This window comes from Oryza brachyantha, chromosome 7 (assembly GCF_000231095.2).
Source record: "Oryza brachyantha chromosome 7, ObraRS2, whole genome shotgun sequence".
NCBI lineage: Eukaryota > Viridiplantae > Streptophyta > Magnoliopsida > Poales > Poaceae > Oryza > Oryza brachyantha.
In genome coordinates this window covers 14,293,519-14,306,591 of record NC_023169.2, presented here as the reverse complement: position 1 = coordinate 14,306,591, position 13,073 = coordinate 14,293,519, and the positions used below count along the sequence as shown (strand labels likewise).

The 13,073-nt window shown below is 39.3% G+C and overlaps 1 protein-coding gene across 1 annotated transcript; it reads right to left on the bottom strand.

Annotated features, from left to right (window-relative positions):
* Positions 1-5,971: 5,971 nt before the first annotated feature.
* Positions 5,972-9,741, bottom strand: LOC102721945 (obtusifoliol 14-alpha demethylase-like). Its single transcript, XM_006658642.3, has 2 exons — positions 9,334-9,741; positions 5,972-7,142 (listed from the first exon to the last, which is right to left on the bottom strand). The coding sequence occupies exons 1-2, from the start codon at positions 9,739-9,741 to the stop codon at positions 6,153-6,155; spliced, it is 1,398 nt and encodes a 465-aa protein (XP_006658705.3). The 3' UTR covers positions 5,972-6,152.
* Positions 9,742-13,073: the final 3,332 nt, after the last annotated feature.

Sequence of the window (13,073 nt, the reverse complement as noted above, 5' to 3'; positions counted from 1 at the left end):
TATTTAATGAAGTATAACTAGGATGTGTCTACGTGCATGGAGTGTTTTTAAATTATTGAGGCCGCATTCGGTTGTCCTTCTCACTTACCCCCTCTCGCTTACCTAGATTCTCTCGTTTTTCATACGCACGCTTTCTGAACTGTTAAATAGTGTATTTTTCAACTTTTTATTAAGAAAGTTGACTTAAAATATCATATTAATCTATTTTTTAATTTTTAATAATTAATTAATCATATACTAATTTATTACTGCGTATTCTACGTCGGATAACTTATCCTAAAACGAACACTGCCTGAATACAGTATGTCTCTAGCGTGTCGGTACAAATTTTGCGTCAAACACTAGGGGCACGGCCAAGGCCATGGCCAAGGCTTCCAAACTCTGATGAATCATCCAAATCGGTAAAAACAACGAAAACCAGGAAGGTGCGGCGAAAGAACTGCAGTCATCAGTATTATCATCTCCATAGCTAGCTAGATACCACGACAACAAAATGAAGATGGCGTAGAAAAGTCTTGCTTGTCGGACAAAATGGGGTGAGTCGTCGCCGACAGGTAAATCAGTAGTTATCTCATGTGTCTGAATTTCTTTTGCCCGAAATGCATGTTTTTTTTTCAGTTTGCATTTGCATATTTGTTTTTTTTTTGCAGCATATTTGTTTTTTCAACTTTTGAGTTTCGCAATTTCGTTGATAAAACAAGTTTGAGGCATGTTCATAAAGATTTTTGTGTATAATCATTGAAATGATAATGAAATTAAATGACATTTTGGGAGTTAGTGAGATGATCCCTTTCCTTTTTTTTTTGGAAGACAAATATATGGAACCATTATGGGATTTAAAGGACCTGAAATGACATCTTTGCTACCCTGATTCAATTGTTTTTACTTTGGACAGGGTGTAATTGTTTCAATAGGAAGGCTTGAGCAGCAACTATTTTGGAAAAAAATATGAAATTTTGAAATTTTCAAAGAATCTTGGATTGAGCAATGCCCCATATCAAAGCTGTAGATGTTGATGAGATCTATAAGTTTGTTATTGAAGACCTTTTCATTTAAATCGTATAGAATGTCAAATATATGCTATACGTTTCAAATGAGAATTGTCAAATCAATAGTAATAAGATTGTAGTTAGCATATTCAAATGGTTAGAATGTGTTTTGTTGGAGCAGGAGGTTTGAGCTCGAACTCACAAGCTGCATATATTTAAAATCAGCTTAAAAAATCATGGATTTGGAATTACTTTTATATATGTGTGTGTGACGGGCTATAAGTTTTACCCATCACTTCAGAGATATCTCACTTATTCCTAAAGAACTGTAACCGACGTGTGTTAGCTAGGTTGATATATCGATATTTTTCCATTGTACCGAGAGCTTTTTTTTTTAAAGAATAGTAACCGACATTTGTTAGTCAGGTTGATATATGGTTATTTTTTCTACGTATATACTAAGAGTTTATTCGGTTTGGAGAAATTTTAATTTAAAGGAATAGGAAAAGTGGAGAAATAGAAGTGTATGGTAACACCATTCCATAGCAATTTTTTCAAGAGGTTTGAGTGGATGAAAATTTTTTTATGTTTTTTCTCGATGTCTGGTAGGAAGGGAAAATTTTCTTTAATTTTTCTATGGTGCATTCCTACAAATTGAATGGTTTTCCAAAGAAATTCAATACTTAGGAATTGGATCCTTTGTTTTTCCTTCAAAACGAATAGTCTTAATGATTTGTGATAGCTATTTAAGTGTACAAATAACGAATAAACGAAAATCACACCACCTTTGTTACAGACTTATCAGACATTTTGATTTTGTTGAGTAAAACTTCTTTTAAACCCGGTTAAGTTTTTTTAAAAACATCCCAACATTTATAACATCAAATTAGTTTTATCAAATCTAAATATATTTTCATAGTTTATGTCTTATGTGTTTAAACTGTTTCGACATTTTTCTATAAACTTGATTAAATCTAATGAAGTCTGACGTGGGATAATATTGTATTATAATTTGAAAGCAAAGGAATTGAAGTACTATTTAGGAGCTAATGACACTTGTTGCTATTTAATTACACTTCATTCAGAGGAAAAAGAAAGACGTTCTAAGGGTGTTTGGGACAATGGACTAAACTTAGTTCTATCGGATATTTAGATACTTATTTATATAAATAGTAAACGTAGACTATTAATAAAACCCATCCATAATCTTGGACTAATTCGCGAGACGAATCTATTAAGTCTAATTAATCTATGATTAGCCTACGTGATGCTACAGGAAACATGCGTTAATTATGAATTAATTAAGCTTAAAAAATTTGTCATGCGAATTAGTTCTCATTTCTGTAATTAGTTTTATAATTAGTATACATTTAATATTTATAATAAGTGTTCAAACATTCGATGTGATATGCAGCTAAAAAGTTTAACCCCAAATTAAACATTTCTAGCTCTTCTAATTAAGCTGTCGGTCTCTGCACACGTGCTATACATAGAGAACACGCGCATGCTCCATGCATGGGAATATCGATCTCTAAAAAATTATTGCAAGGACAATGGCGTTCTGTTTCTTTCAGCTTCAACTGGACGTTGAGAACGACTAGGAACATGCATGCATGAGCCGCCAGCAGAAATGCAGAATGCAAATTAAACGTGCGTTTCTCTTGCTCAGCATGAACGCTAGTTGAACCCTCTTGCTGCAGGTCAGAGCACATGGAAACTAAGGCCCTCTTTAGTGTAGGGAAATTTTTGGGTTTAATTTTCGCATCGAATATATATACACATATTTAAAATATTAAATGTAATCTAATAACAAAATAAATTATAGATCCCTGTGGAATCCGTGAGACAAATTTATTAAACATAATTAATTTGTCATTAGCAAAAGTTTACTGTAGCACCACATTATCAAATCATGATATAATTAGGCTTAAAAATTCGTCTCACAATTTTCTTTCAAATTGTATAATTAATTATTTTTAACTATATTTAATGTTTTATAGATATGTCCAAATATTCAATGAGACGGACGAACACAACTTTTTTTTTAAACCGGGACAAGTGACTTATTTTTAGTAATATTTGGACGCTTATTATAAATAGTAAACGTAGACTATTAATAAAACTCATTCATAATCTTGGATTAATTCGTAAGACGAATCTATTTAGCCTAATTAATCTATCATTAGCCTATGTGATGCTACAGTAAACATGCTCTAATTATGTACTAATTAGACTTAAAAAATTCGTCTCGCGGATTATTATTTATTTATAAAATTAATTTTTTTATTAGTATATATTTAATACTTCAAATTAATATCAAACATTCGATATGACATTCGGCTAAAACAACCCCTAAATAGGCCTAAGCAAGATAACATGTGACGACCAATTAATTAAATATTTAAAGTGACCAAGGAAGCTAGCCGCATGCCGATTCCACCAACCCCGACCGGGCGGCCGCCGCGGCGCTGTCATCGTAGGACCCACCATCCCCGTTACCTAGTACCACCTTTTTTTGGCTAAGGGGTGTTTATATTGAGAAAATTTCTGTTAGAGGTGTCACGTCAAATGTTTGGCCGAATGTTGAAAGGGGTTTTTGAACACGAATAAAAAAACAAATTTCACGGCTAGCCTTGAAACCGCGAGATGAATCTTTTGAGCTTAATTAATCCCTCATTAGCACATGTTGGTTACTGTAGCACTTATGGCTAATTATGGACTAATTAGGCTCAAAAGATTCGTCTCAACATCTCTTTCGTAACTGTGTAATTAGTTTTTTTGGTTCATCTATATTTAATGCTTTATTTAGGCGTCTAAAAATTTGATGTGATGTTTTTGAAAAAAAATTTTGGAAACTAAACAAGGCCTAAACCTCAATGGAACATGGATCCTATGACGTAAATACATATATGATCTATCTAATTAATCTACAAATCATTATCGGCTTATAGCCAGATCAATGCTAAATAAATATTTTCGTTGCCTAACTGTTGAACTAATATATAACTGAATTAAAGTCTCACTACAATGTGTCGAATTTGACTAACACAGGCATTAGGGTGATTTCGTGGCTGGTTGGATCCAGAGACTTTTTTACAGTCTCTTGTCACATCGGATATTTATACGTTAATTAGGAGTATTACATATAAGCTGATAACAAAACTAATTTGCGTAGTATAAGCTATTTCATTAGACAAAATTTTAAGCCTAATTAAGCCACGATTAGCAAATGTTAACTATAGCATCACATTCACTAATCATAGACTAATTAGGCTCAATAGATTCGTCTTGTAAAATAGTTCAGAATATGGGATGAGTTTTATTAATAATCTATATTTAATATTTCTAATTAGTGTCAAACATTCGATGTGACAGATACTTAAAAAAAGTCCCTAGAAACCAATCAGTCCCTTCGTTTGGGCAATTTGGCTGCACGTAAAACGAGGGAAGTTTTTAGTGCATGATTACTTGAGTATTAATTATTTTAAGTATGAAAAATATGTTTAATTTATTTTTAAAAGGCAAAATTTGCTACGGGGCATTGAAAAAACACGTAATTAGCCGGTGGATACCGTAAGATTATGAATTTACTACAGGATACAACAAAAATGTGGTAATTAGCTACTGGACACTCCGGCCACTTTTTTATTATTTTTGGAGTAAAAAATTCTAAAAATGATGAGATTACCCCTGGTGACCAACCCGTTATGCGTCCTCATCGCTGCTGGGTCGCCGCCATCTCCGCCTGCTCACTCGCCTTGAAGGTTAGGGTTCAGGTGTGGTATGGTGTCGAGACCAGATGGGTCTGGTTCGACTGGACTCAGTCGACGTAACGGGTTGGCCAACAGGGGCAATCTCGTCATTTTTAGAATTTTTTACTCCAAAAATAATAGAAAAGTGGCCGGAGTGCCCGGTAGCTAATTACCATATCTTTATGGTGCCCTACAGCAAATTCGTGATCTTATGATGTCCACAGGCTAATTACACGTTTTTTCGATGCGTTATAACAATTTTGCCTTTTTTAAATATAACTTATTTAAAAATATACACTGTTTACTAATTTAAGAATGTTTGCTAACAAGAAACGAGTAAGTTGCTTAGCCGATTTGTCCAAACGAACTCACCCTCGGTGTTCTGTCCTTGCACGGAAGCAGTGGTGGCAGTACCAATTCGGCATCGTCACTGCTTTGGCCCGAGATGGAAGAGATTGATGTGCGACTAGTTGTTCTATACAAAGTTGAGTTGTGCGGTTGGGGCTTGGGGGGGGGGGGGGGGGGGGGGGGGATGGGGTGGGGTAAACACGTGACATGTAGGGGATATTTGGACAAATATTAAATTATGAATTGGATTCTTTCAAAATTTAAAAAAAAATCCCAATGTTTGTTTGGTTGGATGCTACTCTGATTACTATTACTGCAACCACTAAACTAGACTATATGTCTTTTTACGAGGGATGAGGTCATGATTGATAAACATATTCGTTCCCTCAAACCACAGAAACTGTTCAGAACCAAATGGTCAATTGATCGAAACAAACCAAAACTTCGGTTTTTAGACCACCGAACGTAAGATTTGGGCCGTTAACAAACGGGAGTTTGTCCCCGCAGTGATCTTCATGGGCCCTTCCGCTTTCGATCTGCTATTCTAGTTCGCAGTGTTGATGGATTACTTTTGTGAAAAAAGAAAAGTCTCTGGTGAAATGTTGCTCTATTCTAGAAAAACATTTTGAGCATCTGAGAATTAATAAACATTTCAGTACCAATAAAATACTCCACCTAACCACCCCTGCTTGGCTCGTCTTTTCGTTTATACTTATATTTAAGTTAGAATTTAAATTTTTAATTTTAAACTAAAGTTAATTTTAGAATTTTTTTCATTATTATTTTTTTACTCTTTACTTTAAAATCTCAAAGAACACATGTATAATAATTTTATTCATAAATTATATATTTTTCGTTTGAAGATATGTGTTCTTGCTCGTTCTTTTATTCGCTAGGGCAAAGATTTACTTATACATCACAGTACTTATTCATACGACACCGCTTGATACGATGTTACCTGCGCTAGGTGCACACGAACACATCCATACCTGACAACTATTAACTCCGTTGTTAAATATAAGAGATTCTAACGGAGATAGTAATTATTAACCACTAGGTGCAACTAATTAAGCTTCCGTCTCTTGTAGCTAACCATCACTTTCCCGCCAGGGCCCGGCATCATGTTGTTCACTTCGACCTCGGGGAATGGCGACACCAGCTCGAGCTCAAAGTTCCTCAGCAAGTGGCTCCATATCGCCTTGATTTGGAGGAACGCGTAGGCCTCGCCGAGGCACGCGTGCCTCCCGCCGCCGAACGCCGTGAAGGCGAACTTGCCGGCGGCCTTGTCCTCCTTCCTCTCCGGGCCGAAGCGGTCCGGGTCGTACTCGCCGGGGTCGCGGTACACGCGGCCGAGGCGGTGGTTGAACGCGATGTAGCACGCGAGGCCGTGCCCCCGCGGCACCTCGTACTCCTTCCCTTCCCTGGTCCGCACGGCGAAGCCCCTGCGCACGCTGCGGAGGAGCAGCGGCACCGGCGGCTGCAGCCGGAGCGCCTCCTTGATACAGCGGTGGAGCGTGTCCATCTCCGCCGACAGCGCGGCGTGGTCGACGGGGCGGGCGGCGAGGCGCCTCTGCTCGTCGACGGCGGCGGCCAGGTGCCTGGGGCTGCTGAGGAGGAACGCGCCCGTCCAGGTGCTGGTGTTGGAGCTCGTGACGTGGCCGGCGGAGAGCAGGGCGACGAGCATGCCGGTGACCTCGTTGTCGGAGACGGGGCGGCCGTCCCTGTACCGGGACTCGAGGAGGCGCTGCAGCGCGTCGTCCTCGGCGCGGCCGGAGGCGCGGCGGAGCTCGATGGCGCGGGCGAAGAGCGCCTTGAGCCCCGCAGACGCCGCGTTGCGCCGCCGGTGCCGCGAGATCGGCAGGTTGGGGAAGTAGTGGCTGACGAGGTGCATGCTGTTGTCCTTGAGCTCGCCGAACAAGCTCGCGAACTCGTCGAACATGGTCTCCCTCACCTCCTTCCCGAGAAGGATGCGGCTCGCCACCATCAGGATGACGAGGTTGAGCTCGCTCTTCAGATCCACAGTGCCTTGCTCTCCCCATCTCGAAAAGTATTCCTGCAAATCATGCACCAAAATTTAATTTGAAATTTTGGTTTGGTAACTCGGGATATAAAGCAACTAGAGTTACTAAATTTTTCTAAAATAATGTAATACATCACGCTACTTTATTAGATATATACCATAGTTGGGTATGTTTGGGTAATTAACATTGGGTTTGATTTTCTACCGAGGGTTAAGTTTAGTGCCCATATGACATTTAAAATAACAATACAAACGGGACCGCTCGTAATGCGGCTAATGCCCGTATAATCAACATACATACACTTTATACATACCAGCATTTTTGAAAAACTCTGTATAAATAACATAGATACACTTTACCCATACGAGTATTTTTAAAAGTTGGTCCAGTATATTTTAGGACTACCTTGATGTCTATAAGCAATAGGCCGCGTTCGTTTGCCCGGCTAAATAACACATATTCCCTCGTTTTCTACGAACACACTTTCTAAACTGATGAACAGTGTATATTTTATAAACTATTGAAAGTTGATTTAAAAATTATATTAATCTATTTTTAAGTCTTTTATTGCTAATAAGTAATTAATCATACGTTAATATGTTGTTACGTTTTCCATACCGGTTAACATTAAGGTCTGATCATGCCCTATCCATGTGATGTTCAAAGATTTTGAACTGAAGTCCTAGACTATCGACTTGGATGCATGGCCCAAATAATATAAAGCTAATATCAATCTACCGTCCACACAATCAATTACGGATGCGATCACTGTCGAATACGCGCTTGAGACGAATGATATGCTCTTTCCAGCAATGGTTGATTGATCTGGGAGGTCAAACACTTCCTCTGTACTAATTTCGCTTCGTTTTGCATCAATTATAAGATGCATGATTGTAATAGGGTAGCTCATAGTTTGGCTTTGTTGGGAGTTCGATGCCCAGCTGACGTTGAACCCGTTCTCCTGGTCATCCTAGGGGCCTATTTGAGGAGCTTCTTTCAGCTGTAGCTTTTCGCAGAAGCTGCTTCTGTCAGAAGCTGTCCCAAACGGTCCACAGCTTTTGAAAATCTGTAGTTACAGATTCTGAAAAATGAACTAAGAATTCATAATCTAGAGAAGCTGGGTTTATGAGTTTTTTCAGATTCTCATATCTGGTTACCAAGCAGCTACTTCTCAGAATCTAAAACTCTTCTAAACAGACCCTAGATGGGATTTGGCAGCTGACAGCTGAGGATTTCTCAGTTTTAGTTTAATAAAGTTTGGGTTAAAAAATTACGTAGAGTTGTATGGAGTTTATTAATGACCTACTCATATAATTTTAATATATAGCAAAGTATGAGTCTTTAGCTATTATTTGTATAACATTGAAATAAACAATTTTAAATTAATCATTTTTAAACTTTTTAAAAGAAGAAGGCAGGAGATCGAGAACTGTCTCTTCCTTCATTATTAATAATTTTGTAGTTTATCCTAACGTCTGAGGTCTCAACGTGTTACCCATACTATCACGCCATGAGCCATGAACATGGCATAGTACCAGACCTGACCCGTCTATTAAAAATCTTTATTAAACTCGTTGGCTGGTTTGTATTGGTATATTATTATAAAGCATTTTTTGTTAAAAAAGTATGTCAGCACCCAAAGTTACTAACAAACAGGTAAATACATTACTCCATCCAAACCATTATCTCTAGGTGTGGCACTCCCTCCATTCTATATTAAGTCATTTTGTGTTTGTCTAACCATGTTTGTGAAAAAAATATATCAACATTTTCAACGTAAAATATATGATATAAAAACGTGTTAAATGGTAGATTTAATCAAATAAATTTTGTGTTGTACGTGCTTCTATGCTTTTGACAAACACAATCAAATTTAATTAATAAGTTTAACTTAAAACAAAACTAAAATAACTTATAGCATAAAAAAAGAGTGAACGGCAGAAAAGCAATGTTGGCACATACCGCATCTGTTTCATAATATAATATGTTTGACTTTTTCAGCTGCAACGTTTGATCACTTGTCTTATTTAAAAAATTAGTATAAATATAAAAAATAACAAGTCGTGCTTAAAGTTGTTTTGATAATAAAATAAGTCACAAGAAAAATAAATGATATTTTCATAATTTTTTAAATAATATAAATGATCAAACGTTGGAAGTAAAAAAAATCAACATCTTGCTTTACAGAACGGAGCGAGCAGATAGCATCGTGTGCTCACGTACCTCAACCTCACGAACCATGGTCTCTACGTTGCTCCGAAGCCTCGCCGGCTTCAGTGCCTCGAAGCAAATGGCGATCTGCTCCGTCCTGGTGGCCTGGTCGACGTCGAACAGCACCCCTCTGCCGAACACGGGCACCGTCATCTTGTACGTCTCCCCCTGGCACACCTCCGAGTCCAGCCTCGAGAAGAAGTCCCCCTGCAGCTCCGGCCCGACCAGGAACGTCACCTTTATCATCCCCAGGAAGCTAACCGTGAAGACGCTCCCCAGCTTCCTGTGCAACTCGCCGGCCACCGCCTGGAGGCCCCTGGTGATCACCGGGATCGCTAGCGCGACGCCGCTCACCGCCGGCGGAAGCGGCGGTTTCGCCGCCGCCGCCGCCGCGGCGGTCACCGTGTTTCTCTTCACCATCCTTGCGACCAGTATGGTGGTTAGAAGGACGGCTATGGTGGACCAAACGGCAGCGGATGTCATCTCCATGCCAACGCGTACAGGCAGAAACTGCAGCAACAGGTTGCCACCTGATGGATGGGATGGAAGAACTAACAAATTGTTAGATTTTTTTATGACATAAGAGTGCTGATTAATCTATTCGTCCTGTAAAGACTTCATCTTTCAAACAAAATTGATAAGTTAGTGATGAGAGCAAAAGACCAATACACCACCCTTCATTAATAGAAGAGTAGTATTTTGGAGTTGTAGGTATAGGATATGGAATAAACCCAAGAAACAAAACTTCTTGATTTATGAACCAAATATATGTAAGAAAGAAAAAAAAATTAAGTCTTTCTAGAATGGAGGAAGTATTATACCGAATAGAAGTTAGGACTTGTTCATAAAAATTCTGGACATGTTTTCTAAGCTCCTAATAACTACTCCCTAACTTTATAGTTCATCTAAAAACTTTGTTTACCAGTATTTCTTACAAAACCTTTTCTATAATCTTTTCAACCTTTTTTAGTACTTGATTCACTTTCACCTCTAATCCGTCAGCAGCCAGCCACTCCGGCCCTGTTCTAAATGGGATTACAGGCTGATTTGATTTCCATTTATTAAAACTAATGTGCGTTGCCTGCACCTATATGTACACGACAATTAACAAATCAGAGAAAATGACAAAATCTTTCCTGCATGGGTTTCAGAACACAGTTGCATGGATAACAAGGCCACAATTAAGGGGGATCACTACAACAAATCTGACATTCTAAAATAACTGGGACTACTAAGCTTACCCTGGGAGGAGTTAAAACGATCCATGTCTGCAGAGCTAGCTAGCTTGCTCTCTTAGTAGAAGAGATCGATATATGATGCCACCCGGTGTTGATTGAGATTAAGCTGGAAGCTGTAAAGTCGCTGCAGGCAGAACCAGCCGGGGTTTTCAGCCTACTGCTGGTGCGACGCAAACGGGAGAGGCAAACTGGTGTTTTATAGGCACGCACATCCGCGGTTCAGGGATGGCAATTTCTCCCACCGGACCAGAGCCCCATTCCTACGTAGGCGGAGACGGAGAGCATTTTAGTCCCGTGGAAATTTGGATCCAGGGCCCCAGTTCGGATCGAGGCCGGGGGAGGATTTATAACCCGTAAGGACCTGATGAGACATTATAAACTTTAAAAACTAGTATGTTATTGCCCAATAAACTAAAAAGCACATTTAAATATAATCTAAACTTAACTGTACTGTCTCACCCTGTCACCTCTCCCTCACGGTCTCTCATGACCGCGGCGAGGAAGGGCGGCGACCTAGGACAGCGCGGTGGCTCGGCGGGACGGATCGACAGCACAGCAGCCGGCGTCGTTGCCCTTCTCTCCGACGATGATGAGTCACAACCCTACTCTCCGTATTGATTTTGTGGGGGCGCTAGGGCCTGTTCAGGGCCGGCCAGAGATTCACTAGGGAAAGATATTAGCTCTGATTTTTATTTTCGAGACTGAGACAAAGAAAGAAATTTATGAGTGAGGCTAGAGCAGTTCTCGCCAACCCGACCCGGCGCCCCGATCCGCGCCGTTGCCAACCCTACACGGTTCGACTGCAAGCTACTGCTGGTGCGATGCAGCACGCACGCGACGACACACGCCAGTAGTCTTCTTGCACGGTTGCAGTACGACGGTCCGCAGGCTCCCGGCCCCTGCCTGGCTGCTTCCCAGATCGAATTTAATTACTTGCTGCAGGTAGTGTCGGAAGCGTGAGGGTCTCTGTGCAAGTACATGTACATGCCATGCCCGGTTGTCTACTTGCTGTGTAGTCCGATCGTATACACGTGGTGTACTTTTTTTTATAGAGATTTGCTTCGGTTTAATAAAAAGTATCTCGAGGTACCAAATCATTTCTCACCATTGAATCTAGCTGAGTAGGATGTGCACTACTAGATCCAATTATCAGAAACGATTTGGTACCACGAGGTACCAGTACTTCGAGATACTTTTTGTTGGACCGTAAAATTGCTCTTTTTTATAGCTTATATGTGCGTACTTAACCGTGCCCCGTCACTGCTCTTATATATGGGATCGTCTGTAATGGACGTAACTCGTCAGTCCACACGTAGTGTCTAGTTTAAATGAATTGTAATAGTAAGAATTTAGTTTATTTATTAAACTAGAGCAAACTCTAAATTACTTTTGGAGGATCCACGACCATCCCTAAATATAACTACATTAAATTACATTAAATAAGTAACCGTTAAGATAAACGAAAGAGTCATGTTTATTTTAAAAAATTAGAAGAAGACGAAGCAAATATCAGAGTTAATACATAAAAAGTATAAACTAAACAATCACACGTTATGGAAGGTTTAAAAAGTCTAAAAATGGAACGAGGATTATTATAGGTAATATGTTAATAACTATAAACATTTTATAGGTAATATGTTAATTACTATAAACATTTAAGTAACGCTAGTATGCGGATGGCTTTAAAATAAAATCCTGGTGCTAGTTACTCCCTTCATCTTAAAATATTGAAAACTAGTACTGAATTATATATATCGTGTTATTAGTTATGAGCATCTAGTTTTCAGCTGCCTTAATAGTCATATAAATTTAGTTACTTTTTAGACGGTCTAGATTGCGCCAAGATTTATACATACAGAGTCGCATTTTTTTCTCTTGTCGTCCCTTCGTCTCCCCATGCACGTCGTGTTCAAACAAATCTGCTCGTGAGAGCCTATACCACCACTCCTTCCTGTGTCGCATCCAAGACTCAAGTCTCACCTGACCAACCCCCTTCCTCCCCTGTCTCCAATGTTCTTCTCCACTCTAATAGTGTGAACCTCTATATGTACTAAACGATTCTTTCTTTGTCTCTGGTGCAAAGAGCATTGGATTCGTCTCTACCGCCCTATCTCCTAAGTACTCTTATTGTTGTTGCCCGCCACCACCAATTTTATCCACTACCGGTTTCTAGTCTAACGACTCTTATAACTTTGGTGTTGCCGTTTCACAACCGTCTGTTTTTGCCAACTAACCACTGCCAATTCGCATCTCTCTGTCCATTTTTTAATCTTAAGAACGTTACATCTTACCCTTCAACATTAACCTTGATTTATAGGTGTTTTGCTGGAGCCGGATATCACTAATAATGAGAAAGATAAAGGTATCGCCAAGAAGCTCACCAGCGTAGGCTATTTCCTTTTGAAGATATTGACAAAAACTATATGAAATATTATCTGTTTTGATAGATATTTAATGGCGCAACGATGGAATTAGCTAAGAACAAAGTTAAAAATCTATTTTATAAAGACAAGA